The sequence below is a fragment of the Vigna angularis genome, chromosome 5 (genome assembly GCF_016808095.1).
Source record: "Vigna angularis cultivar LongXiaoDou No.4 chromosome 5, ASM1680809v1, whole genome shotgun sequence".
Classification (NCBI taxonomy): Eukaryota; Viridiplantae; Streptophyta; class Magnoliopsida; order Fabales; family Fabaceae; genus Vigna; species Vigna angularis.
Window position 1 is genome coordinate 715,162 of NC_068974.1, and position 27,143 is coordinate 742,304.

Consider the following 27,143-nt stretch of genomic DNA (forward strand, 5'->3'; position numbering starts at 1 on the left):
ACACAAAAAAAAAAAAAAAACTAGAATGGGCCATGTTTTGTAGAACTAATTATATAACTTGTCTGTTCTGACAAAAACAAGAGGGACCTTTCATTTTCTTGGAATTAAAGGTAGAGTTTTCTTGTAAAGGGGATTTACATGAAATTAGGTTAATATATATATACACATTAGAATAGGGTTGTTTAGTAGAAAGTAGTGGACCCCACTTGTCACCTTGTATTTTCCTAATTTGCCAATAATGAAGCAAAGTCATGATTGGTGTTCACCCAAACCATTAATGGGTTTGGAATAAGTTTACTAATTTCTTAATTTAAAATTTTCAAGATAATATTAATTATGTCTCTTACAATTCTTACATCATTAAAATTTAGTACAACAAATTCTTATGATGTTTTTTTACTTTGGGGTAGGTAATTATACTCAAAGAAGTGAACAAATAAGATATATAGCATATTCTTGACTAACTAGATATGGATTCTTCAATTGTACTCAAAACATTCTTAACCAACATGTTATGATGTCTTGTAAAAAAAGAGTAATTTGACCACATTTGTACACTAACAAAAACATAGTGTCATATTCACCACATTTTCAACAATCCAATACCAAAGGGTTACTTGTTTGTGCAATATTCTTTGCTTAATACTACAAAGTTTAAAAGGTTTGATAAAGAGCTTGAGTGGTAGTTAGTTAATGGTGCAATTCAACCTTCTCTTGCAACCATTCTAACCAAAGAAAATGTGTCATGATATTTTATTAGTATTGAGACATGTAATGTAGGGCTCATAATGGATGCAAACTAGGTTTCCAATATCATTAGTACAAGGTTAATATTCTTCCATTACAATGCACTCTTCCCTTTTTGAAAACAAAAATTAAATGCTATGTGCTATTCTTAATGGGGTATGTGAGAGGGAAATGTTAGGTCATTCAATGTATATTAGCCTTAATAATTCTCAATGATTTTGCCCAATTAAGTACACCACTTTGTAGTTTTTTTTATGTTCACTAAAATGCCAAATGGAACCAAAACATTGAAGAAGTCAGCATAAATCAGATTAAGCTTAGAAAAAGAAAGATATTAATATATTAATGATGGTTGGTTTTCTCTTTCTTTGTCAATTGTGAAGTTTTTAGCATATTCCTAAAGTCTTTATAATAATGGGAAGCTTTCATCCACTTGCCCTTAATATCCCCACAAACTATTTTCTTAATATTACTTATGATGGAAGAACACTCAATAATGGTGAAATAATGATTATGATTCTCTTAGGGCTAAAGAAAAATTGCATCAACACCATTTACAACCTTGCTAGCTCTTAAGCCACATTCCAAATGAAGAAAGTTATAAAGAAAACTAAAGAAATTAAGATACCCACTTTCACCACATTTAAGAGTTGTTAAATTATGGTTTACAAGTAGTTAGAGATTATTGCATAATAAAAAACCTTATCATTACCATAATATCATATTCATGTATAAAAAGTTTATTGATAAATTTTTTGGAAGAGAATTCTCAAGAGAAAGACAACACTAATTAAATATAAATCCAAATCTACATAAAAATTAAATTATTTTTAATTAAAAACTTTAAGATAATAAAATTGTAAATATTTTTTCTTATAAATTATTTAATTTTTTCATTTTTACTTAATACTAGACTTAAAATTAAAATTAAATATTTCTTTTTATTAAATGGCTTCCACCAATTGATACTATGATTAAATTCAACTAATCATTATATTATAATAGAAAGTTTAAAATTTAGTTTAATAAATTGAAGACTTGAATTGTTATATATTAAAATCACTTGTGATGAAATCATTATAGTTTGTAATCTTTTATAATTGAATTGTTATATATTAAAATCATGAACTAAGTAGATCATGCTGGTGACAAGAGATTGTGCTTGGTAATGGTCATTATTTCCAGTTTTTTCTTTTAAAAAATACAGAGTCTGAGATAATGCCTTTTTCTTTACATGTCCACTGCCATGTCTGTGTATTGTCTTTGTTGAATTGAAAATTCCAATCACATGGTGACACCATTTTCTATATTTATGATGGAATGAAAGAGAAATACAATTATTTATTAGCCATATAATGGTCAAAGAAAGTGACAAAAAAAAATGTTTTGGAGGCTACACATGGAGTTAATTTCCATTTTCTTAAGGTGAGGTTTTTCTGGAATTAATCTTTATTTTAAAAATATGTAAATGAATTAAAATATGACTTTATGGATGAATTTAAAATATAATTATATAGAATTATTTTGAAAAAAGTTTGATAACACTGTAATGTGACATAGTAGTTGAAGCAAACCTAACAATGTCATCATTATGACGGTTGTGGAAACTTGAGACATAAACTTCCTCATTGGGTGTAAAATGTTGACCAAATTAAAACCCATGTTTTTTATTTTATTTGTGTGAATAATTTTTTATTTAAGAATTAAAAATAAAATTCACTTAATATAAAATTTAAAAAATAATTATAAATATTTCATTTCATTTAAAACATAACTAAATTTAACAACCTTTCAGTGGTCCAAAAAGAAAAACTGTGGTAGGGCACATTCCCACACGACAGAGCAGTGCTGACGTGGTAGTTGTTGTAACATGAATTTGTCTCGCGTGGCACAGAGTGACTGTAGTATGAAGAGGATCCAGCTGGCATCTGACAGTAAAACAGAGACTATTATTATAATAATAATAATAATTCTACCCATTTTGAATATAGAAAAGTCTAACAATTTTGTAATTATTTCTCTTTATTTTTTCACAAATCTGAAAAATGTATAAATTTTAATTTCACATAGAAAAAACCTAAAAAAATACTTTAGATTAGTTTCTATATTAAGAGGCTAAATTTATACATAAAAAAGTCAAGATAAGTATACAATTTTTAGATGAGAAGGAATAATACACAAAATAATTTTTTTTATAACAAAATTTTTTGAGCAAACTATCTCAAATATGTTCATAATATAAAAAATGCTTTTAATTACTTCTCAATTTGTGGTAAGAAGAAATATTGTGGATGCTACCAATAAATAGAATGATACTTTTCTCTCTTACTTGTTGATTCATTCTTCCATGGCCAGCTGGCTTTAGCCATGAAACAATGCACACACACTTCAATGTCTATCCATTTTTTATGCATTCATAGAGACTTGTACCAAACCCTAACCCTAATATTCCATATTCTATAATCATCTTTTTCCATTACCCTTTTTCATACTTCAAGAAATTTTCTATTCCATCATGTGTTTCAAATTTCTTACTATTCCATCTATTCACTATATGCTGGTGTGAGCTGTACTTGACAAAACCTTTTTTTTTAATATTATGTTGATATTAAATATTTCTTAATCTTTATTTAGTGACTCTTTCTAATGAAATTTATCTTTTCAATAACCTTCATTCTTACATCTAGTAGATAAAGGATTGAATAGTAAAATCTTTGAGGTGAAACAACTATTTAATCATTATTCCTAGTTTTTGATGAAGTACATTTATTTGGTAGTATTTAGGAAAACTTATAGAAAGAAAAAAAAAAGAAAAATTAATATAATATTACACTATCTGAAAAAAAAATATAAAAATCTCACATTTTACCATATGAAAATACCTAAATGTATGTTGATTAATTAATGAGTCATTCATTGAAGTTAATTAATATATATATTTGTAAGAGAGGAGTTTAATTTAGTGAAGAAGTTACTCATTTATAATATTAGTGAATCTATATTCAATGCTTATCCCTACTTGGAACAATGTTCCTTTCAAGTTTGAATATTAATTTTTTATTCAAACTATTAATATTGATTTTTATTTCTTTATTGAAAAAAAAAACCTAGATCCTTGTATAAATAGAAAAAACTTGTTAGACTTATTTAACAATTATTTGCTACTTAAAAATATTGTGAAAAAAAAATTGAAAGTCCAATTAATTAATTAATTTACTTTTGTAGAAATTGTTATTATTTTAGTATTTGAATAGAAATAATGAAACATATATTTGAATAAATATTTAGTATTCTTTAGGTAATAAAATAAAATAATCTTGTTCAAAACACATGGGCAACAAAAAAGTAACTATGTGACGAAAGCACACAAAAAAATACAAAACAAGTTTTTGTCCAAACTCAAAACCGGAGCGACTTTTTGAGCGACGCGTTGCCTTTGGTCGTCAGACAATCTTGGTGTTCCCGCCGCCTCTTCTCTCTCCTCCAGACACCTACTTCTCTCTCTAGAAAATAATTGAAATAGAAAAAACCCATTAGCCATTAACAAACAACACATCACAAGGCTATTATAAAACTCACCAATCAAAGAATCATTGAATCTTGGAGAAGAAAGCCATGGCAAAGTCCAAGAACAATGCCAAGAAGTTGTCTTACATTTCAGTCCCTTCTCAGATCATCAACTCCATATCGTCTTCTTCTCTTCAATCCTTGCTCGAATCTCCCAAGAAATGTGCAAGACATTCCAAAGTCTTCAGCTTTGTCAAATGGGGTAGGCCAAGATTGTTCCTTTTCATTCTCTCTCTCCTTGCCTTCTTAGCCATGATCAAGCTAGGCTTCAATCTGGACACCCCATTTCCTCCCTTCCCTTGTGCAACCTCAGTAGGCTTCTCAAAATCCATGCCCGGAGTTGTGTCACAGGAGGGTGGTATTTTGGATGGTGCAGATGACACTGTTTCAGAGCCTCTGATTACCAGTGTGCAGTTACATGCACAGGTTCCAAGAGGAGTGGAAACCGTTGAAGAGGTTGAAAAGAGTGAGTTTTGGGAGCAGCCAGATGGGTTGGGTTACAAGCCTTGCTTAGGTTTTGGCAGGGAGTACAGGAGGCAGAGTGAGGGAATTGTGAAGAACAGGAGGAGGTACCTCATGGTGGTAGTTTCTGGAGGGATGAATCAACAGCGGAATCAGATTGTTGACGCTGTTGTCATTGCTAGGATTCTTGGGTCTGCTTTGGTTGTTCCTATATTGCAAGTCAATGTCATTTGGGAAGATGAAAGGTAAAAAGATATACAGATTCTTGTTCTGGTCTCGTTCTTGGTTGATCTTTATGTTAAATGAAGAGTTGAATTTTGCTGATTATAAATTAAGCTGTTACATTCTTGGATTAAATTTTAATGATGACCACAAAGCATTGGTACAGTTTCAATCTAGTTTTGGATACTGATTTAATTTCTTTTCTTATTTGGACATGTCACAAGAGAGCCTTTTTCCTTACCTGAGGTTTGTTTCCATTTTGCAGTGAATTTGCTGATATATTTGATTTGGAGCACTTCAAGAGTGTTCTTGCCAATGATGTGAGGGTGGTTTCAGCTTTGCCATCAACACATCTAATGACAAGGCCAGTAGAGGGGAGCCCTCCCCTTCATGCCACTCCCAGTTGGATTCGATCACACTATCTCAGAAGAGTAAGTTTGTTTTATCTCCACATTTGATCATTTCTGTGGATATCACTAAAATATCTGATAGAAATATAAGTGTTGCAGTATCATACACAAGTTGTTAGAAGTTAGAACCCTCTATGCTATTGTTTTAACTGCAGTGTTAATTGTGAATGCTTCTACTCAAGTGTTGTTCTTGTTGAACAAGAGTTTAACATGATTCTTGTTGTTCTATGCAGTTCAACAGAGAAGGTGTCTTGCTTTTACGTGGACTGGATTCGAGGCTGACAAAGGATCTTCCTCCTGATCTTCAAAAGCTTAGATGCAAGGTATGGCAAATTCTATATTCTCATGACAAAGAGGGAAAGGCAATTTGGAACTTCCTTTATACGCCTGTTTGGATATAAAGATGAAAATGCATCTGATAGTTTCTCCATAGAAAAATATTCATAATGTTCTCACTTGTATTTCAGGTTGCTTTTCACGCATTAAGGTTTGCAAAGCCTGTTCAGGAACTTGGTAACAACATTGCCGAGAGAATGAAAAGCAAGGGACCTTACCTTGCTCTTCATCTACGGATGGAAAAGGATGTCTGGGTGAGAACTGGTTGTCTACCTGGTCTGAGTCCTGAGCATGATGAGATTGTAAAAAATGAGAGGATAAATAGGCCTGAACTCTTAACTGCGAAATCAAACATGACATACCATGAAAGGAAGCTGGCTGGTCTCTGCCCCTTAAATGCTGTGGAGGTTACCAGGTAGATATAATCCTTCATTCTGTTTTTTCTACCATGATAATACATGTTTAAATAGAATTTAGGTGTCTTCTAAGTGTTAGTGTGTGAAGCTTTTCTGATCCTTTTTTCTCCTTCTCATTTATAGGCTGCTTAAAGCTCTAGGAGCTCCAAAAAGTGCAAGAATTTACTGGGCTGGAGGACAACCGTTAGGTGGGAAAGAGGCATTGCAACCACTAATCAACGAGTTTCAAAATATTTACAGCAAGGAAGATCTTGCTTTACCTGGAGAACTAGAACCATTTGCAAATAAAGCTTCCCTAATGGCTGCCATAGATTACATAGTCTCTGAGAAGAGTGATGTTTTCATGCCATCTCATGGAGGAAATATGGGCCATGCAATTCAGGTATTATAAGACTATATAAACATTTCTTTAGCTAGAATAAGTTTGGCTAAACCTATTTAGAAGCATTCATTGGAGACAAATTTGAAAGGAAGAAACTTCTCTAGAAGCTAGAAGTAGCTTATATTGCAACAATGTATGTACTCTTAATATAGAGTTTGTAATATGTGACAGCTTCTAATTCTTGAAACTATATGTTATTTCAGGGTCACAGGGCTTATGCAGGTCACAAGAAATATATAACACCAAACAAAAGACATATGCTGCCCTATTTTCTGAACTCTTCCCTCCCTGAAGAAGAGTTCAACAGCATCATCAAGGAATTGCATCAAGACTCATTAGGTCAGCCAGAACTCAGGACTAGCAAGGCTGCAAGAGATGTCACTAAGTATCCTATTCCTGAGTGCATGTGCAATGACTCATAACATCACTGATCCCAGTTAATTGCACATATGATACCAAGCTTTTGGTACAAATATTACACAGAAATGGATGAACAAACATGAAAAGAAGCCGGTTTTGGTAATCGGTATGATTTTGATCCCTTGCCAAACTTCTTGAGGTCACTTCCATGGGAACCACAGTTCTTGATAGCATCATCTTGAAAGGCATGGTCAAGCATGCATATCCCTGTAGGTTTCCTCACATTCTTTCATTAAATACACAGAATTTGTATTCAACTATGTGAGGCAATGTAGATTTTCATCAGTTGATAATAGGCTCAATCAGTGCATAGAACATATCATTCTTTGATTCTTTATAGAGTTTGTATAGATACATTCCCAATTCTTTGTAGTACATATCAGTATAAATTCCCAGTTTTGGATGGAGTTATTTGCTCTTTCTAGATCACCTTATGCTATCTCTCAATTCAGCAGCAGCTGAAACTGAACATGTGATTGGAATAGTTTCAGATTATATAAAGGTGAAAAATACTGATAATTTTCTTGTGCAAATTTCAATTAAGCATCATTGGCTTATATCAGATGAGGTTTAATCATTTGCAATTTCTGATAACACAAAACACTGTATGTGTATTATTACCAGATTAAGATTGTTGAGGATGGCATTTAACAGGTAAATGTATCAATCAAGGTATTAATTTAAATAAATCAGTGCTTATCCAGGAATAGGACAAAATGTCTTTGATATTATTATCTGAAGCAGAAGGTTATCAGTTTGATTTATTCTAAAAGATAGGATTAGGGTGCCAATTGGAACCATTTTCCTCTAAAATAGGATGATGTTAACTACATTAAATGACATCAAAATAGGCTATCTATCTACTTTATATTTTATATTTACTCATTTTTCTAATTTGAACTTTTAGGGTTTTCTTGTAATCTTAAACAATAATCTTTGCGTTTTTAATATTTATAATATTAGCTTATCATTAATTTAAATTATAGCTTCAATTTTAAATTTTTATCATCAAGTAGTTTTCTTAAAATCAAAGGACCTAAAATCATATTTTAAAAGCAATGCTATAATACTTATATGTATAATTTTAATATGTCATTTTATTAATAACCATTCAACTTAATTTAATATTTTATTTTAAATATTATATAATTAATTTAATAAACATATTTAAATCATTACAACTTTACTAAAATACTAAAACATTACTATTTTTAATTAATACACTATTTATGTTTCATTTTAGACAAGTTTTTCTTTTTTCTTTTTAATTTTTTTAATGCTTCTTTATTATTTTACTTCAATGTTACAAATTTATTAAGAATAAAATTAAATCTATTTATTCATTTTAAAAATGTTTACTACATCAACAAAATTATATACATGCATCAATTAACTATTGCAAATAAGATATTACAAAAACATATATCTCTGCATCAATTGACTACTGCAGATAAGATATTACAATAAATTTAACTTTTAATTATCTATATATTATTCCATATTTTACATAATTAAGTTAATAAATAGATTTAATTATAAATATACTTAACCTATTCATTTAAATCAATATTTAAATTTCTAATTTTTCTAATCAAATAATTTTCCCACAATCAAACAACTTATTATTTTTTATTTTAAATCACAAAGTTTCACCAGAAGAAATCATATTAAAACAATATTACAATAATTAAAAAATACAAAATTATTCAATAATAATTAGTTTAGAAACAAAATATAATTAGTCGTTGATTAAGTTAGAGATTATTTTATCAATTAAAAATTATTGATATCAAATAATCTCATTATTAATAAAAAATAATAATAATTAGAGTCTATTGATCTCCAATATTAACTACTAAAAATTTAATTATATACTATCAACTAAATTTAATATTTTATTCTATGTATTAAATAATTAACTTGGTAAAATTATTTAAACCATTACAAAACTTAATAAAGTATTAAAATATTAATAAATTTAATTTAGTGCTGTTTATTTTTCATTTTAAAAAGGTTTTTATTTTTATATCTTTTCTTAAATACTCCCTTAATATTTTACTTCAATGTCACAATTGTAATAAGAACAAAATTAAATCTATTCATTCAATTTTAAAATATTCACTACACTCAATAAATATTAATGAAATAAATGCTACAAATGTAATAAGAATAAAATTAAATCTATTTATTAATATTTTAAAAAATGTTCTAAACTCAATATAAATATGTATCTTCCATGAAATAATGATTGCAAATAAGATATTATAATAAATTTAATTTCTTAAATATATATATTATTCTATGTTTTATATTATTAAATTAAAAAATAGATTTAATGATAAATGCACTTAAATCATGAATTTAAATTTCTAATATTTATTCTCAAATAACTTGTTATTTTTTTTAAATTCCAATATTAATTATATTTACAATCTATTTAAATTATTACAAATATAAACTTCAAATATCACCTTAACTATTTTAATTATTAAATTTTTAATTTTAAAGGTTTTCAAAATTTCGGTTTTGTAAAAAAAAAAAATTGAAAAACAAATACAGAATTTAGTTTTTTGAAAAACAATTTCCAACTTCCATTTTAAAAGTCAGAATTTGATAAACAGTATTATATCAGTGAAGAAGTGTTTAATAAACTATTGACTCGTAGAAAGTTTAGCAATTCACATTCTGACGATGTGGGACTTCAAGGCACCGATTGTTATTCTACAGTAACACTGATATTATAACTAAAGCAGGAAAGGAAGAAACTGCAAACTGTGTGTAACTATGCATAACAATAACAAGCAAAAACTTTGGAAAAGAAGATCACAGTAAACTATCTGTTCTAGCTGGGAGCCTCTTGAAGAAATTACTTGGTACTGAAGGCATCTTGCTCCTAAACCTCGGATGTCTCAAAAAGTACAAGCCTGTAACCAGAGCCACCACTCTGAATGGTGTTGCATAGAGAGTCACAGCAGCACAAAAGCTGAACACTACAAAGAGGCTGGTTGCTCTGGGGTCTCTCCAACTCAGAAGAGACTGAAACCTCTCCCCTTGTGTGGCTATGTCCCCAACAACTGTCTGAATCCTACCTGCCACAGTTCTAAGCCTGTCATACCTCATTCTCACAGCATCTTGTGATCTTGAAGTTGGAAATGTGTCAAACTCTTCATCTAGTTCGTCAGGATGAACAGCTTCGGCCCAGGAGAGTTTAGGATCCATGTGAGGAGGGTGTCTTGGCCGGAACCTGTAGTTCCACAGACCAATCAGGAACATGTATAGAAACACAGTTGGTAGGATCAATTCCGGGTACCATATCAGTATAAGGAAGAGAATGTGAACTAGGATTGATGTAACATGGTTCTTCCAGAGGCAAACATCACTGAACCACTTTCCCATTTTGATCATTCCAGAGAAAAGTGACATGATGCGGAAGAAGTTAGCCTTGCTTCTTCTCATGCTCCACATATGGGAATCAACATCCAGCATGTACTCCACCACCTCCTTCCTGAGTGGGGGTTCGGCTCTGCCTAGCCTTTCAGCCACAATGTTCATTGCTTGGTACCTTAAGTTGTCTATTTGGTTAACCGTGAAAGGGTGCAAGTAATGAATCTTGGGAAGCAAAGGTTGGCCGTAGATATGAACTATGTTAGCCAGTGAGAGTGCTGTGAACCTCACTGCTAACTGAAGCTCTCCCATCTTCTTAACCCCATGTGGATGTAGAACAAGAAGAGGGTGAGAATTGGTGTAAGTTCTATTAGCTTCAAGTGTTGATAGCCTTATTCTTACCTTTCCAATACGAGAATCCCTTCCTGTAGCTTTTTCTCCACCTAAATGGCAGTTGTCAAAAACTCCCAATGTTATCACAGTGCAAGGATCATAAACCTCCCATGTGTATTGCTCATTCCATTTAGGACTGAAAGTGTCAAGCAGCGTTCTGGTTCTCACCCATTTCTGACCATACTTGGCAACACAGTATGCATCAGTGCTGCCTCTGCCATCCCTCATCTTCATTGGGAGAAGCCCTTGAGCTCCTAAGATGCCTACTTCAAGTATCCCAATTGGTTGCTTCCATAGTTGTCTCGCTGTTGGTCTTTGATCACTGCTGTACAATGTGGACTCATCCAGAACATGGTATCCACCTTCAAGGCAAACTCTCATGTGAATCCTGCTTGAAAACTTGAGCTCATTTCTTCTATCACCTTCTAACATTCCAAAACCAAATTTCTCCAGACTGAACCAGCGGGAATGAACCGGCCTTTGGTCTAGCCGCTTCTCAAAGAGGTTCATTGGTAGGATTATCTTCCCAAGTACCTCATCTTTTGAAGGGTGCACACGATCCTCCACAGTGATTGTTAGTTGCTCCTCAAATGGCTCACAGGCTACAAAAATCAAATCTTCATTCCAAAATGGGGTGGTTGTTCTTGTGGGGCATATCTTGGTTGTTAGTACTTGGCACCCCACTTGAGCTTTCACAAAAACCTCAGGTAGTCTGTTTCTGTCACCCGGTATTACATCTTGAGCTTCAATGACATTCACTCTGAGATACCACAGTTTTGGTGACATGTAAACCTTTGATCTGATGTTGAAAACACCCTCACCATAGACAGTGGCAGCATCAGAATGCCAAGCATCAGAAAAAGCCTCATCAGCTTGTGTTCCCATCCAAACTGCAAGCATAATGTCACCCCTCACCTTGCCTTCTTCGCGCCAGTCCTCAAGCCGATACCACTGAGGAGCTAGTGGACTATCTGGTGGAACTCTTGTTGGAACCTCATTGAGGTCAAAAACCACCCTTCCAAGATACTCATCTCTCCCCATCATTGCTTTATCTTTCACAAAGACTTCTAAAACAGAAGACTGAATGCGGTCTTTGGAGAAAGCAAACACTTGGTTCCACTCCGCGTTCAATTTCCGATCAAAGTGCTTTGTTCTTCCCTTGTAGTTCCCCAGCTTCACTTCCACATAAGGATCACAGCTTGAGGTGATGGTGCTCGGAGGAAGATCTTTCGCCTTCACAACACGAACATACAGATAATACATCTGCTCAACAAGATCAAATGTACTACTGAATCTGTCACTGCCACTCATCCACCCTCTTCTGCCATAAGCTCCCTCACTTGGCCACCTTTCTCCAAGACGTACGTTGGTGTCATTGAGACTGTAGTTTTCGTCATGGCTAGTAGGACTAACTTGGTGCGTGGTGAGTGGAGTATTCTGCGGTTGCCTCTCTACTAAAATTCTTGGCTGTTGTGGATTGGTTCCCATGAGGTTGTAGGCTTCATCATGGCTCGCATGGACTTGTGGATTAAAGGGTCCTCGTGGTCGTCTTTTAATTGAAATTCTTGGCTTCTGGTGGCTGTCATTGTGATTGTAGCCTTCACCGTGGCTTTGTTGGACTTGTGGATCAACCGAGTGCATTGTGAAAGGAGTACCTTGTGCTTGAGGTCGCCTCTTTACTGAAATCCTAGGCTGTGGATTGGTGTCACTGTGGTTATAGTTTTCATGATGACTAGATTGGACTTGAGGATCAACTGAATGCATGGCAGATGGAGTACCTGGTGGTCTTCTCTTTATTGAAATCGTCTGTGGCTGGAGAACTTGATGCTTGTCTAGTTGTTGAGTTGTCTCTGGCACAGCTTCACTGCTTTCTTTCTTTGGATCTGGATCGATACCAACGTCACTAGACTGAACTTGTTCACCAGAATATACTTCTGCTTCTTCTATACTTGATTTTGGGGTGTCAAATGTAGGAAGTTCTTCAATGGAATCAGCTTCTGATGTTGTTCTGTCTGAAGGAGTAATAAGAGGAGGAGGAAGGGTAGTACTAGTTGTTGATTCTGGTGGTTGGAGTGGAGTAGAAGGTTGGAGTTTTTCTAGTTCTGAGGGGAAAACAGGAGAAAGAGGTTTTGGTTTGGAGTTTGTTGACTGTGATGCAATGTATATTTTGAGGCCAATCTCACCCTTAACAGGAGACAGAAACCATTTCTTTTCAAGTGGGAAAATCTGATACACTTCTTCACCTTCCTTGACAATGTTGGAGCAAGGAATTCTCACCCTTCCAAGGAAATTTCTGCCTGGAGTGAGTCTCCTCTCGTTGTAGACTGATACTTCAATAGTTTGGCGATGGTAAGGTTTGGTTGCATCCAAATGGAAGAGTAGTTTTTGGTTCCAGGTGGGGTTGAGGTTCTTTGGCACAGTTCTGGTTCTGCTAAGCTGGTTTTCAAAGTCTACTTCCACAAAGGGACTGGCTGATCCTTCACCATCTTTTGGCATAAGATCATGAGCATTAATAACCTCCACAACCAGTTTCATGTCCCTTTTCTTTCTAGCCTCACTCCACAAGTAGTTGCAGCTAGGTGGCTTGCCAAAGTAACCAGAAATTCGATTCTGAGCCTGAGAAGTTCTACTTATTAAGAATGCAAAAAGCCAAAAGAAAACAGCAGAGTTATGGTTCTCTCACTTTCCTGCTTCTCACAAGTTCTTGCTTCACTTTTGGTTAAGCAAGGAATAATTTCACTGAGAAGCTGCATGAGAAAGCAGAAAAGAATGAGAAAGCTTCAGATTGATCTAACTTAAAGCTAGGATCATTCTTCTGGTCTGAAGATTCTTGTAATTCTATGCTAGTTCTTCAACAACATAATCACTACTTCAAGTCATTCTTGCAAATTTTATTACACAGATATTTGTGTGTGTACTGTCAGGATTTTGTTACATATTTAATGGATTGGTGAATTGAATGAAAATTTTTAAAATGCAACGATTAAATGTATAAAATATGAATACTAAAAGGGTTCATTTCAGAATTTTGATTGCCTTTTCTTTTTGTTGTATTTGTAATGAGAGAAGAAGGAAAATTAGTATGATTCTTAACTTACTGATAAAGCAAAAGATGATTCTGAACTTTGTGTCTGTGAATGTGTTTAGTTACATGATGAAGTTGAATAGCCTAAAGGGACTAGTCTAATGAAAGCAATTGCATGGTTACTGTGTGTGGAATTTTGAGGATAATTGCTTTCTTGGATGTGCAGCAATGTCTAAGTGAAGAAAAAGTGAAGAAAAGTAGCAGGAAAGGCATAGCTGAAGCTGCAAGAAAGCAAAGGTAGATGACTATGATACTTTTCTTGTGCTTCATTCTCCTCCTCTTTTAAAAGATTGACAACTATAAGTATTAAGAATTAAGAATACATTTTTAACACATTTTTTTTCATTCTTTGAAATTTATTTTCCCCTGTTTGTACTAAGTATTTAATATTTGTTCTTTCAATTTTTTATTTAATGTGCTTTTAATATTTATTAAAAAATTAAAACGCAGTCTCTTTATTTACAAAAATCTACTAAATCATCATCTGTTAACGAATCATATCCATTCTTTCAATAAATGTTTGAAAAAGAATAAAAAATATTAAATAATTAATATAAATACTATAACAGTATTATACATTTTCATACGTTAATTTTTAGACATGATTATGAAAAATACTATAATTTTAGATGAATAAATATACTTCTATTATTATTTAAACTAATTATTTTAATAGTGATGAAATAATTAGAATCTGTCACGTACTCATATAAGTGATTCTTATTTTTTTTCTTTAACTAACCGTTATTTTAAATTAAAATAACTAATTTTCTATTTTTATTAATCTTAATTTCAATTTAATTATTTTATAAATTAAAATAATTATTTATATTTTTAATAACTATTTTTTTAAAATTTAAATAATTTTTATAATAAACAATACATATTTTTTATAATTATTTTAATAAAATAATTTTATAATTTAATAATTTTTTATTAGGATAAATCCGCAGCCAAACACTTGTACGGTAAGGAACCACACAGTCACAAGAGTTCCCTCAACTTAGGAGCGCTTTGTCGTGTCTCACACACTGTTCCTCAGTTCATAGTCCATTTTCTGTTCGTCTCTCCTCTCTTCCTGATTTTACTCGAACCTTCTTCATCAAATCCTTCAATTTAGGGTTTATCTAGGGTTTATTTACCCCCAATTCCCAAAACCCTTTTTGATTGGCCTTTGTAGTTTCTCGCTCTCATTACCCAAATGGTTCGCTCTCATGGCGTCACTCTCGTTAATCGCCTTGCTCGTCGATCTTTCCGTGGTGCCAACCATTCTGTACGCATTTTTTCGACTTCTTTTTCAGGGTGCTTCAATGAAATATGGTTTTCCAATTGTGCTGCAAATTCTCATTTGCAGGTTTATCAATCAGTGTTCCAAAGGGGTTATAGGACACTGAACTCTGGGCTTTTCCATCCATCGAGAGTTACTGGTAGTTTTACGTCTAATGGTGTGTGTTAAATTAATCCTTTTATTCTCTTTCCCTTTTCATTGTATTACTGTTTGGGAAACTAAGCAATTTGTCAATTTTTGTTTAGTTTCAAAATTTTCATTTTGGGTTATGTTATTTGGTTCTAAGGTTATTTTATTTTATGTAAGTTCATAAATTGCTGAATGAATTGAATATAGGCCCATATCTTGTTTTTTTGCAATGTTGAATCTAATTTAAGTGTTACATGCTTTTCAATTGTTGTTTATGCTCACCTGCTCCTCTTTATCCATTTGCAGTTGGAGGTGGCTTTAATTTGAAGAAATGGTTACTATTGGGCGGTGCAAATAAATATTGGGAGGCATCTAGATTGATTCATGGCTCAGGTATAAATTTTAAAATTCTGCATCATATACTTTGACATGATTTTTTCTATTAACGGAATCTGAAGGAGTTTCAAGTTCGTTTACCTTTCACTCAATTCAGTACTCTCTTTGCTTCCGAATGAATACTTGTTAGTTGTCGCATGCATGTTGATGACCAATTTGTTTTCCCCAAATTCTATTACAGCATTTTTGGCAAGAGACTATTATGATATTCTCGGTGTGAGTAAGAACGCAAGTTCTTCCGAAATAAAGAAAGCTTACTATGGCTATTATTTGACTTAAGAATGTTAAACATAGGAATTACAATCACAGGGAAAAGTTGAGTCTAAAAGTTGATAGATTATACACTTGCAAGGTTGAGTAACAGTAAAAGAGACCGCATAAACGAGCGAACCAACCAAGTGAAGTGAGAAACCAAAAACAGTATGAGATTGAGTTACTTTCACAACTTGCAATGTACCTACTGAAACTTGTGCTAAGTTTTAATGTAAATGATCCATTCAAATAGACATTGAGGAATTTAGTGATCTTAGGTTCTAAGTGCTAAGAATGGACCTAGAGTTACATTCAAAGAGAATTTGCAGGACATAATTAATTGCATCTTTATAAGTGATAACTTGATCATTACAATAGAGGTACGAAGTGGTAAAATATAGTTTCAATACGTAATTTTCAATTAAATTGTTTTTTAGCTTACTACTTTTTGAAATTAACTTTATTTCCTTACATCAAATCTTGTATATTTTACCAAATGTCCGTGGATACTATACTTTAGAAATTATCCAATATATTTGTTGAAAAATTTGATTGCTTTGGAGCATCAACAATCACTCGTTCAATAACCAATTTTTTTACCATGTCGTGTTCTAGTTGAATTGATAGTCATGATCCTTGTGGGAAACGTATCAACGATTGGCAGAGTTTTCCTGCATTTTCTTAGGCCATACTGCTCACAATTTTCGTAGTTTTACGGTCCTCATCAATTTTCTTATCAATTGTTGGTTTGGGCTTTGGGGTAGACCAATATTTGTCCAATTTTCCTATCAATCTTGCCAATTGGGGCTAATTAACATTGAATGAAAACCATATGGTTCCAAAGAAATGTCGCATTAGAGATTAATAGTTAGACGCTTTAATAGAAATTAATCATTTTCAGACTCAAGCAAATTGACAAACAAATAAAACTGCAAGAGGTATCAATTTAATCCACGGAGCTAGTCCTAATCTGCATGGATCAAAGTCAAAAATAGCCTAAAAGGTTCACATAAGAGAAATAGGGTTGAGTCGGGACGAAATCAAATAAATTATCCAGGTTGCGCGTTAAAGTTAAAGTGTACTCACTGTTATTGCATTCTAGTTACGGAGATTGCATTTTAGTTAAAAAGGAATGTACATGTGACAGTGTGGTAGTGGGAGTGTTAGATGGAAAGTGAAGTCCGATTTGAAGTTGCAGTTCCATGCATTCAATCTCTCATAACTGGTCTTGTTCTTCTCTTGGTCTTGGTTCAGGTGCGAGCATCATCACCTTTCTTAAGGCGTGCAAGAGCAGTGAACAACTGAAGCAAGTGCACGCTTCCATCATCTACCGAGGCCTTGAGCAAGATCACTTCCTCATCTCCCTTTTCATTCCCCTCTCACACACCCTCTCCACTCTCTCCTACACCTCCTCTGTCTTCCTCCGTGTCCTCACCCCTTCAACCTTCCTCTGGAACACTCTCATGAAATCCCATTGCCACAACAGCTGCTTCTCCCAAACCCTCACCGCCTTTACTCGCATGAAGGCGCACGGGGTCCTTCCCGACACCTTCACCTACCCTTCTGTCATTAAGGCCTGTTGCGCCACGTGCATGCCGTGGGAAGGAAAATCGCTTCATGGGTCCGCAATTAGGTGTGGAGTCGACCGGGATCTCTACGTGGCCACCAGTTTGGTCGACATGTATGGCAAATTTGGGCAGATTGATGATGCTCGCAGGGTTTTTGATGGAATATCTAAGAGGAGTGTCGTTTCTTGGACTGCTATGCTTGTTGGTTACGTTGCCGTTGGGGATGTTGTGGAGGCCGAGAAGTTGTTTAATGAGATGCCGCAGAGAAATGTGGCTTCTTGGAATGCGATGTTGCAGGGTTTTATCAAGTTGGGGAATTTGAGTGGTGCTAGGGACATGTTTGAGGCTATGCTGGAGAAGAATGTTGTTTCTTTCACCACCATGATTGATGGGTATGCTAAGGTGGGTGACATGGTGGCCGCGAGGTTCTTGTTTGATCGTGCTCCCGGAAAGGATGTTGTTGCTTGGTCTGCTTTGATATCGGGTTATGTCCAGAATGGGCAGCCTAATCAGGCGTTGAAAGTGTTTTTTGAGATGGAATCGATGAATGTGAAGCCTGATGAGTTCATACTAGTTAGCTTGATGTCGGCTTCGACGCAGTTGGGAAATTTAGAACTCGCTCAATGGGTTGATTCTTATGTAAGCAAGAGCTGTATTGATTTTCAGCAGGACCATGTAATTGCAGCGCTTCTGGATATGAATGCAAAATGTGGAAACATGGATAGAGCTTCGAAATTATTTGAGGAAAGACCTAAACGAGATCTAGTCTTGTATTGTTCGATGATACAAGGGTTGTCAATTCATGGGCGTGGGGAACAAGCCGTGAATCTATTTAACAGGATGCTGATGGAAGGGCTGTATCCGGATGAGGTGGCCTTCACAGTCATTCTCACAGCCTGTAGTCATGCTGGGCTTGTTGATGAGGGCTGGAACTACTTCCAATCCATGAAGCAAAAATACTACATTAGTCCTTCGTCTGATCACTACGCCTGTATGGTTGATCTTCTAAGCCGGTCAGGACACGTAAGGGATGCTTATGAACTTTTAAAATTAATGCCTGAGCCTCATGCCGGTGCTTGGGGTGCACTTCTTGGGGCATGTAAACTATATGGTGATTCAGAGCTAGGAGAGATTGTTGCCAATCGACTTTTGCAGTTTGATCATCTAAATGCAGCGAACTATGTGCTGTTGTCTGACATCTATGCAGCAGCAGAGCGATGGATTGATGTTTCCCTTGTGAGAAGTAAGATGAGGGAAAGGAGAGTGCGTAAGATACCTGGTTGTAGTAAAATTTAGTCTAGGGCCGAGTTGTTTTGGTATATAAAGTTCTGAAGAGGAAGTGTTCATGGAGATTCCCCAGGCTTTGAAGTGAAAAATGAAAGAAACAAGGTATGCCTCTTGAAGAAAGCATTGTATGGGCTTAAGCAAACCCCTAGAGCATGGTTTGAAAGATTTACAAAAGCAATGGTTTCCTTGGGATACAGACAAAGTCAAGGAGATCACACTTTATTCACAAAGCACTCTTCTATAGGTAAACTCACTCTATTGCTTGTCTATGTGGATGATACGATTATTGCAGGAGATGATGAAACAGAAAAATTGGCATTAAAAGATAAATTGGCAGCTCAATTTGAAATGAAAGACCTAGGAAAACTCAAATATTTTCTTGGAATAGAGGTTGCCTACTCCAAGAACGGATTTTTCATCTCCCAAAGGAAATATGTACTTGATCTCCTCAAAGAAACAGAAAAGCTGGGATGTAGAACCTCAACAGTTCCTATAGAGCAAAATTACAAAATTGGAAGTGAAGAAAGTGCTCCTGTAGAGAAGGCCCAATATCAGAGATTGGTAGGAAAATTGATTTATCTATCACACATAAGACCAAACATTGCTTATGCAGTTAGTGTAGTGAGCCAATTTATGCATGATCCAAGAGAGAGACACATGCAAGCGGTTGACAAAATTCTCCAATACTTGAAGTCAAGTCCTGGAAAGGGGCTATTATTCAAAAGGGAAGACACATTGACTATGAAGAGATATACTGATGTTGTCTATGCAGGTTCTATTACTGACATAAAATCTACTTTTGGGTATTGTGTGTTTCTTGGAGTTAGTCTGGTAACATGAAGAAGCAAAAAGCAAGATAGAGTATCTCGTTCTAGTGAGAAGTTGAATTTTGAGCTCTTGCTCAAGGAATGTGTGGACTCTGGATGAAAATCATTTTGGATAATCTTAAAGTCAAAGTGGAGAACCCGATGCAACTACACTGTGACAATAAGTCTGCCATGAGCATAGCCCATAATCCAGTATAGCATGACAAAACCAAACACATTGAGATTGACAGACATTTCATCAAAGATAATCTTGACAGAAGCTTTGTGATTACAACTCATGTTCCTATAAAACTTCAAATAGCAGATATTTTTACAAAAAGGGCTTCCTCTGGGTAGATTTCAAGATCTTGTAGGCAAGTTGGGAATGATTGATATTCATTTACCAACTTGAGGGGGAGTGTTGTAATTAGAGAAGATATCTTTAGAATCTTCCTAATTAGAGGAAATAGATATATAATCTTCTATTTTATTTTGTTTACCTAGTTTCCCTATTTCCCTTTTTAGGTGAATTAGATTATTACAAGTAGAGGATATGAGAATGTATTTTTCATGATTGAGAATAATAAAATCAGTCATATTTTCAAACTATTATTAATACTTAAGGTTCTTTATTTTTGTCTTGATTAAAATAAATATGACTTGATTTTTGCTATTAGCGGAATCAGAAGGAGTTTCAAGTTCGTTTACCTTTCACAAAATGCAGTACTCTCTTTGCTTCCGAATGCATACTTGTTAGTTGTCACGTGCATGTTGATGACCAGTTTGTTTTCCCCAAATTCTATTACAGCATTTTTGGCAAGAGACTATTATGATATTCTCGGTGTGAGTAAGAACGCAAGTTCTTCGGAAATAAAGAAAGCTTACTATGGGGTAAGTTTTCCCTTGCCATTGTCATTATCTATGAATTTAGTTACTGAAATATGTGGACTTTAGCTATCTTATCCATTTCATGGTTAAAATTTATCAATTCACTGATGATTTGTTGGGATGAGGAATAAAATAGATAGGTAAGAAATATGATGGTAGAATAGAAAAAAATAGATAGTTGTCTGACCCACTTCCTAGTTACACATGCGAAGTAATCTTAGGTGAAACAAACACAAAGAATCTTGGTGGTGTAGTGAAGGGGATGAAGAAGAGATTGGTAAATTGTTTCAACGATGGATTAGAATTTGTAATAGGGAAGGGTTAGAAACTCGAGGTTGAGAAAATTTTGGCTTACTAGAACAAAATTTCAGTTTGAGCTGTATTGAAGCTTGAACATGTGTAAACAATTATGAGATTTAAAGTAATGTATGAATGGAGGATGGATATTTTGGTTCCTATATGTACGAACAAGTGAGATATTCAAAATTTGAACACGTTACAAAGAGATAAAACTTATGAAGCACTATGAAATAAAGGGAAAACAGTGTTTGAACATAGATTAAAAGAAGAGACTTGGATTGCGGAGAATCAATTTGCATTCTTGTTAAGAAGATCTACAACCAAAGATATTTATCTTCTGAGGAGGTTGATGGAAAGGTATCAAAGTAAAGAAAGAGAATTACAAGTATTTTTACTTGGAAAAAGTCTATGATAAAGTGTCATGAGATGCATTGTGGAAGATTTTGGAAAAGAAAGGTGTCCATGTTCCTTATATCTGATCTAGGCTATACAAGACTCTATAATGGGGTAATTACTAGTGCAAGAGTTTGTGGAGGTGAGACTAATGACTTTCCTATAAGGAGAGGTCTACATCAATTTACATATTGACCTGTCACAGGATAATGAGGCTATTGTTGTTATTTTGTTTTATATGTTTTTAAAATCTGAATATGCAATTTTATATTGTGCTTCGTAATTGTGAAAATACTTCAGTTCATCCTTACTTTTTTCTCATCTTTGTACTTTGACATGAAGTCATCAAACAGGATTAGCCAGCTTAGCAATTACCTTTCTAAAATGATAGTAATATATATTCTTATTTTCTATTAAATTCTATTCATGCTCCGCAGCTTGCAAAAAGGCTCCATCCAGATACAAACAAAGATGATCCCGAAGCTGAAAAGAAGTTTCAAGAAGTCTCGATAGCATATGAGGTGGACCCTTGGTGCTTTTGTTTTCATTTCGTATGTACTGCCAGAGGTCTATTTGAAATTTTCATATACTAAATTGGCTCACTGCTTATTTGTTGTCTTTTTTCTTGTGTGGTAGGTTTTGAAGGATGAGGAAAGGCGACAACAGTATGATCAGGTTTAGTATTTTCCCCACTACTTTTTTAGTTCTGCTGCTCTCAATTTTTCTGTTACCCATTTTTCTGAGTTGGGATGCACTGTAAGATGAATGAGTTTACATGAACTTTAGTGCAATAAGAAAAAGAGGGAATAGGAATATTTAGAAAGTGGAATTCTGCGTCATGGAGAATTAGAATTTTGCATAAGGATACTTGCGAAGAAAAAAATTGAGGAAAGAAGTGGGTAACATTCACATTTGTATTTTGTGTTGGAATATAATGAATATTCTTATCCTTGGTATTTTTCCTTCGTGTACAGTGATGATATTTCTAAAAGAGCTGAGAATGTGGTCATTTCCTGAGTTAATATCTTGTAAAAATCTAAATGGAGACAACATTCATTTTGTAGTGTCTGTACTCACTAGGAAATTTTTGCTTACATTTCCAACAGTGTTTCTGGCTTTGTCGTTATTACAATTTCTATGCTCTTCATTTCATATTAGGTTTATTTCATGATTTATTACAACTCATACTTCGTGTGCATGTTTGTTGCTTAAATGAGTATTTTCAAATTGTTGAATGGATTATTCATTTGATTCACTTTTAATATAAATATCTAGCTTGGTCATGATGCTTATGTAAACCAACAAAGCACTGGTTTCGGTGGTGAGGGTGGCTTCAATCCCTTCGAGCAGATATTCCGTGATCATGTAAGGACTTGGTAGTTTCTTCCCTTTTTATTTTATTAATGGTGTCTACTAGGGATACTTCTTTCATTATTTGTTGCCCTGCATTGTTTTTGAACTATGGGATTACATTCGCACTTCATACTAATAAGAAAATGTCATTATTATCTCATTTCAATTGTAAAATTTACGATGTAGAAATGGAGCTTCGATTACTTATTCAATCTAAAGATAAAATGATTAATTAAGCATTCAGACAAAAACGTATGTTATAAAACTTACTCAAAATTTTCCTTTTAATTGATGGTTGATTATGCATCAGTTTTTTTTCACCTGAAATTTCTATTTTTGTAATTATGTAGTGTTTAATTAAATATAAAAGCCTATAGACTTTCATGTGGCATTCATTCCACATTTGAAATCTAATTGTTTTTTTTTTTTCAATTCTCAATGGTCAACAGGATTTTGTCAAGAGCTTCTTCCATCAGAATATTGGTGGAGAGGATGTGAAGGTTTATTCTTTCTTCATATGTGGACTCTTCTAAGTATGCTTAGGAGTTGTTTGACCAAAGCCATCTAAATAATTCTTTTTTCAGACTTTTATTGAGCTATCTTTTATGGAAGCTGTACAAGGGTGCACCAAAACTGTAACATTTGAAACAGATATGCTTTGTAATGCTTGTGGTATGTTTATTAACAAGCCCCGAACTGTTATCTGTCACTACTATATTGTTTTCAGATTGATTTGTATTTTTTCAAGTCAGTGCACCTCGAATGAATTTCTCAGCCACAAACCTTTTGCATAATTAACTATTGCAGGTGGGAGTGGTGTTCCTCCTGGTACAAGACCTGAAACTTGTAAGCGATGTAAAGGGTCAGGAGTGGTAAGTATTGTCTCGAAAATAACTTCCCTTTTATAAAGTTTAAGTCAGCAAAGTGTTATTAAATTGATAATTTGGAAACAATCAGTTATTTGTACAAGCTGGCATATTCAGAATGGAGAGTACCTGTGGTACCTGCAAGGGAACTGGAAAAATTGTATCGGTATGGTGTAAATAACCCCTCCTTTTCTTTTGTAATATTAAGTCTTTTTTTGTTTCATATTTTTGCGCTACGACAATATGATGGATGGAGTTTCAATGATAGTGTGATTCACATAACTTTTTTATTCATGTTAATTTTACTGTTGCTGATTGGGAGAATTCTACATCTAAAGTTATTCTTCTACTAGCCCTCTCCCCTCTTTTGTAAAGTACACATTAACACTGTTGATTAAATGCCGCATATGGCTGATATGATGGTTTTTCATACTAATTACAAAATTGTGATAATATATTTGTAAATATTAACTTTTTTTCTTTTGTTGTCTGTATCAGAATTTCTGCAAGTCTTGCAGGGGTGAGAAGGTTGTCAAAGGATCAAAGTCGGTCAAGTTGGATATTATGCCTGGTAATTAATATTTAAATTCTTTTGAGATGTGTTGTTACTGCTAGATACGTAGTTCATGCGCATATGACATCTAAAGACTTAGGCTAGCCTACTCCTCTACCTACCCACTAAACATAGTAATCATAATAATAACATGCAGGAAAGAAGATACTTAATGTCTGATTAAAGCTGGGAAGCCCTAAATTTTAAATAATTTTATTAAGATACTAAAGTTGAAGAATTTTACTAATGTTGGCTCTATCTCTGCTAGGACTGGCAAAATAATTCGTTTTATCTATCATTCATCTATAGGTAAATCTATGGTATCCATTGCTAACAAAACGGATTCTATACTTCCATTTAATTTTATATGGATGGGTAATAGTTAATTCGCAATTTTTCAATATCCACAAATTTTATTCAATAATAAAAAAGTAAAATCCATTGGATAAAAAAATGCTAGCCTCTCTTTCACACTGCCCCTCATCTCTATCTCTCTATTTTGTATACTATTTTTACAAATTGATACACTTCTAAACGTGATGATATTCATCTGTCATGATATATTAATGGAGTATGGATACAACATTTGATCAAGGAAATTGATCACAAAAGTCCACTTAAATTATTAAACTCAATCAACTTCAGTATTATACATATCTACGGTCTTCTCTGCACCCATAATACTATAAACTTTGGTACTTGTTAATATTGAAAACATTATACAAACTTGCAGCCTAAATCTCCCTAATGAAAGATTAAATTAGCCGGAATTGGCAATGATATTGTAAACCACCTCATATTGGAGAGGTTCTCCCTGGACCTTGCCATATGATTGATCATTCAAATATGCATCTAGTTCAGCAATGGATTTCCCTTAATATTTTTTTTTTCTTTCATAACACAACACAACCACACAGCGAATCCACTGGTCATGAAACCAACCTAGCATTGGGAAAACATACAAATTATGTAGAAGAGAGAAAGGAAGAATATTTTAAGATACAATATATAAGTAGAGTCATTCTTTACATTACAAGCTAATTTTGTAAGATTAAGTTAAGTTTAAACCACTTAGTAATAATTTTAAAAAGTATCATTTTTGTGGAGGGATTGCATAACCTCAATAAAAAATTGTTAATGGATGGATTGAATGGACTTTTAGTATTAAATTAATTGAATTTTTAATGCATTAGTGGACCATATTCATCCAATGTGTTATAATGCGTCTATGTGCCAACTCTAATCTATGCCTTGCTATATGTATGCATCCCTTCTCTTATTTCTTAGGTCGAGCTGTGATAAGTTGGCTAATTTTGTTTTTAACATTTCAGGGATAGACACCAATGAGACCATAAAGGTTTTCGGAGGTGGTGGAGCAGATCCTGATAGAGATCATCATGGTGATCTCTATGTTACTATCAAGGTACTTAATTCAATAGCTTGGAAGTTGGAAGTCGCTTTTTAAATTGTTAATACTTCTAAACTCCGCATTTTCATTTCTGTTTTTTTTTCAGGTTAGAGAAGACCCTGTTTTTCGCAGAGAAGGATCTGATATTCACGTAGATGCTGTGTTAAGTATCACTCAGGTAATGATCAGTCACGAAGATAATCTTTCAGCAATATTTTGTGCAGTTATCTGGTTAAGTTTTCTCACGATCCACTTGTGTTTGTGTTTAACTGGATGATTTATAATTGTCTGGGAGCAACATATTTGTTTATACTGCATCCATTGAGTTCCCAAGAGAGTGTGGATTGACATGTGTTTGGTTTATGAAAGATAGCAGTGGTAGTGGTGGTGGTGGTAGTGTGGATATGGTTGGTGATGGAAGTTTATTGTCAATATTGGGATTTACAAGATCTTGTTACATGTTTATGTTGCTTTTAGAGATTTTATTGTAATTAAACTAAATACTTGAAATTTGGTATGCACGGGTTTCAGGCGATTTTGGGGGGAACTATTCAAGTCCCGACTCTTACTGGAGAAGTTGTACTTAAGGTTAGCATTATATCGCAGTACATAATATTATTTCTTATGGCACTTTCAGTAACTGGGGAAGTTTGATTCATGGGTCTTGTTTGGCAGGTTCGTCCAGGCACCCAACCTGGTCAGAAAGTGGTTTTGAAAAAGAAAGGTAAGCAATTTAATACCCTTTTCCAAAATCGTTGAATTTTTCTTAATTTTGAGACAATTTGTCAATTTATTTAGTATGTATGGACATCATGCTGCATGAATTCTTAAAGGCTTCTCTAGTGTAAGCCCTTAAGCACATTTCTTTCATCATTCTAATCTTTGTTTATTCTTTTAACAGGGATCAAGACAAAAAATTCTTACACATTTGGGGATCAATATGTTCATTTTAATGTCAACATCCCAACGTGAGTCTGTTTGCTCCTCCTTGTACTCCGTGTTTAGGTTCTATGATGGATGATGCTTAGCATATAAAACGTCTGTATTTGAAATGTTATTACAGAAACCTGACACAGAGACAACGAGAGTTGATTGAAGAGTTTGCCAAGGAAGAGCAAGAGGAATTTGATAAACGGAGAAGTGCTTCAGCTTCTGGTTGAAAATATCTGCAGAATCTCCACTATTTGTTTATGGGAAAGTCATGCTCAACTGGGTGGGAACCCACCTGCTATTAGAAATTTTGTAGGAGCATTAAAGTTTTTTTTTTGCTTTCGCATCCACATAGTGTATGTAATATTTTTGTCATACTGTCAATCCAAATTTGAAAGGTTAGTATTTAGAAGATAATTTCCCTTGATCCTATACATCAATGGAATTGTAGTCAATTTTGTATATATTTTTCTTTTAACAGGTGTGCAATTCACATACTGTCATTCTTTTTGTACCATAATGGTTAAACTAACCTTTACTGGGTCTGGGATTGATATGCTACCTAATCTAAAAGTAGCCTCCTTTTCAAGAATTAGTTTCGCCTATTTGAGCTGAACATTACTTATAACTTGTCTCTGTTTGTTTTTACATTAGGTGGGATTAGGGATGGCAACGGGTCAAATCGGACACGGATAATGTCTATCTGCAATTCGATCTGTATGCAGAAAATCGTATTCGTAACTCGACTTGCTATCCGTTGGATATTTGCATAAAAAAATTCGCAGATTTTTTTCAACTCGCGGATACTCATTGGATACTCGTTTTCAATCCATAAATATTTAAAAAATATATTTAGTGAATTTTTAAATAAGGTTTAAATTAAATTAAAAGTTAAAGAGAAC

The 27,143-nt window shown here is 33.9% G+C and overlaps 4 protein-coding genes across 6 annotated transcripts; 3 read left to right on the forward strand and 1 right to left on the reverse strand.

The window, feature by feature from the left end:
- The first annotated feature begins 4,184 nt into the window (after positions 1–4,184).
- On the forward strand, positions 4,185–7,373 carry LOC108320732 (O-fucosyltransferase 20). Its single transcript, XM_017552249.2, has 6 exons — positions 4,185–5,021; positions 5,264–5,429; positions 5,642–5,731; positions 5,876–6,159; positions 6,284–6,542; positions 6,746–7,373. The coding sequence occupies exons 1-6, from the start codon at positions 4,363–4,365 to the stop codon at positions 6,962–6,964; spliced, it is 1,677 nt and encodes a 558-aa protein (XP_017407738.1). The 5' UTR covers positions 4,185–4,362; the 3' UTR covers positions 6,965–7,373.
- Positions 7,374–9,626: 2,253 nt separating this feature from the next.
- LOC108320724 (FT-interacting protein 1) lies at positions 9,627–13,472 on the reverse strand. Of its 2 annotated transcripts, XM_017552242.2 has the most exons (2): positions 12,518–12,639; positions 9,627–12,431 (listed from the first exon to the last, which is right to left on the reverse strand). In XM_017552242.2, the coding sequence occupies exon 2, from the start codon at positions 12,378–12,380 to the stop codon at positions 9,786–9,788; it is 2,595 nt and encodes an 864-aa protein (XP_017407731.1). In that variant the 5' UTR covers positions 12,381–12,431; positions 12,518–12,639; the 3' UTR covers positions 9,627–9,785. The 2 variants fall into 2 exon arrangements, with proteins under 2 accessions (XP_017407731.1, XP_017407730.1); XM_017552241.2 differs by having other exon boundaries at positions 9,627–13,472.
- A 1,334-nt stretch (positions 13,473–14,806) lies between these two features.
- Positions 14,807–18,768, forward strand: LOC128193326 (putative pentatricopeptide repeat-containing protein At5g37570). 2 transcript variants are annotated; one of them, XM_017552235.2, is made up of 4 exons: positions 14,807–15,097; positions 15,179–15,269; positions 15,548–15,634; positions 17,144–18,768. In XM_017552235.2, the coding sequence occupies exons 1-4, from the start codon at positions 15,026–15,028 to the stop codon at positions 18,751–18,753; spliced, it is 1,860 nt and encodes a 619-aa protein (XP_017407724.2). In that variant the 5' UTR covers positions 14,807–15,025; the 3' UTR covers positions 18,754–18,768. The 2 variants fall into 2 exon arrangements, with proteins under 2 accessions (XP_017407724.2, XP_052734388.1); XM_052878428.1 differs by having other exon boundaries at positions 15,179–15,251.
- Positions 18,769–18,913: 145 nt separating this feature from the next.
- LOC108320721 (chaperone protein dnaJ GFA2, mitochondrial) lies at positions 18,914–26,833 on the forward strand. The gene is made up of 16 exons (XM_017552236.2): positions 18,914–18,988; positions 20,359–20,441; positions 21,569–21,652; positions 21,768–21,806; positions 22,407–22,496; positions 22,934–22,984; positions 23,069–23,156; positions 23,292–23,356; positions 23,442–23,516; positions 23,849–23,921; positions 25,235–25,326; positions 25,418–25,489; positions 25,843–25,899; positions 25,987–26,035; positions 26,213–26,279; positions 26,375–26,833. Exons 1-16 carry the CDS (start codon positions 18,922–18,924, stop codon positions 26,469–26,471), a joined length of 1,149 nt encoding a protein of 382 aa, XP_017407725.1. The 5' UTR covers positions 18,914–18,921; the 3' UTR covers positions 26,472–26,833.
- The last annotated feature ends 310 nt before the right edge of the window (positions 26,834–27,143 follow it).

Bases quoted from the DNA above. Each gene is read 5' to 3' on its own strand.
- LOC108320732 (XM_017552249.2), top strand. From the start codon at position 4,363: ATGGCAAAGTCCAAGAACAATGCCAAGAAGTTGTCTTACATTTCAGTC. The intron at 5,022-5,263 runs GTAAAAAGATAT...TCCATTTTGCAG, and splicing joins GTCATTTGGGAAGATGAAAG to TGAATTTGCTGATATATTTG. The intron at 6,543-6,745 runs GTATTATAAGAC...ATGTTATTTCAG, and splicing joins ATATGGGCCATGCAATTCAG to GGTCACAGGGCTTATGCAGG.
- LOC108320724 (XM_017552241.2), bottom strand. From the start codon at position 13,274: ATGAAACTGGTTGTGGAGGTTATTAATGCTCATGATCTTATGCCAAAA.
- LOC128193326 (XM_017552235.2), top strand. From the start codon at position 15,026: ATGGTTCGCTCTCATGGCGTCACTCTCGTTAATCGCCTTGCTCGTCGA. The intron at 15,270-15,547 runs GTGTGTGTTAAA...ATCCATTTGCAG, and splicing joins TGGTAGTTTTACGTCTAATG to TTGGAGGTGGCTTTAATTTG. The intron at 15,635-17,143 runs GTATAAATTTTA...GTCTTGGTTCAG, and splicing joins TAGATTGATTCATGGCTCAG to GTGCGAGCATCATCACCTTT.
- LOC108320721 (XM_017552236.2), top strand. From the start codon at position 18,922: ATGGTTTCCTTGGGATACAGACAAAGTCAAGGAGATCACACTTTATTC. The intron at 22,497-22,933 runs GTAAGGACTTGG...AATGGTCAACAG, and splicing joins AGCAGATATTCCGTGATCAT to GATTTTGTCAAGAGCTTCTT. The intron at 25,900-25,986 runs GTTAGCATTATA...CTTGTTTGGCAG, and splicing joins CTGGAGAAGTTGTACTTAAG to GTTCGTCCAGGCACCCAACC.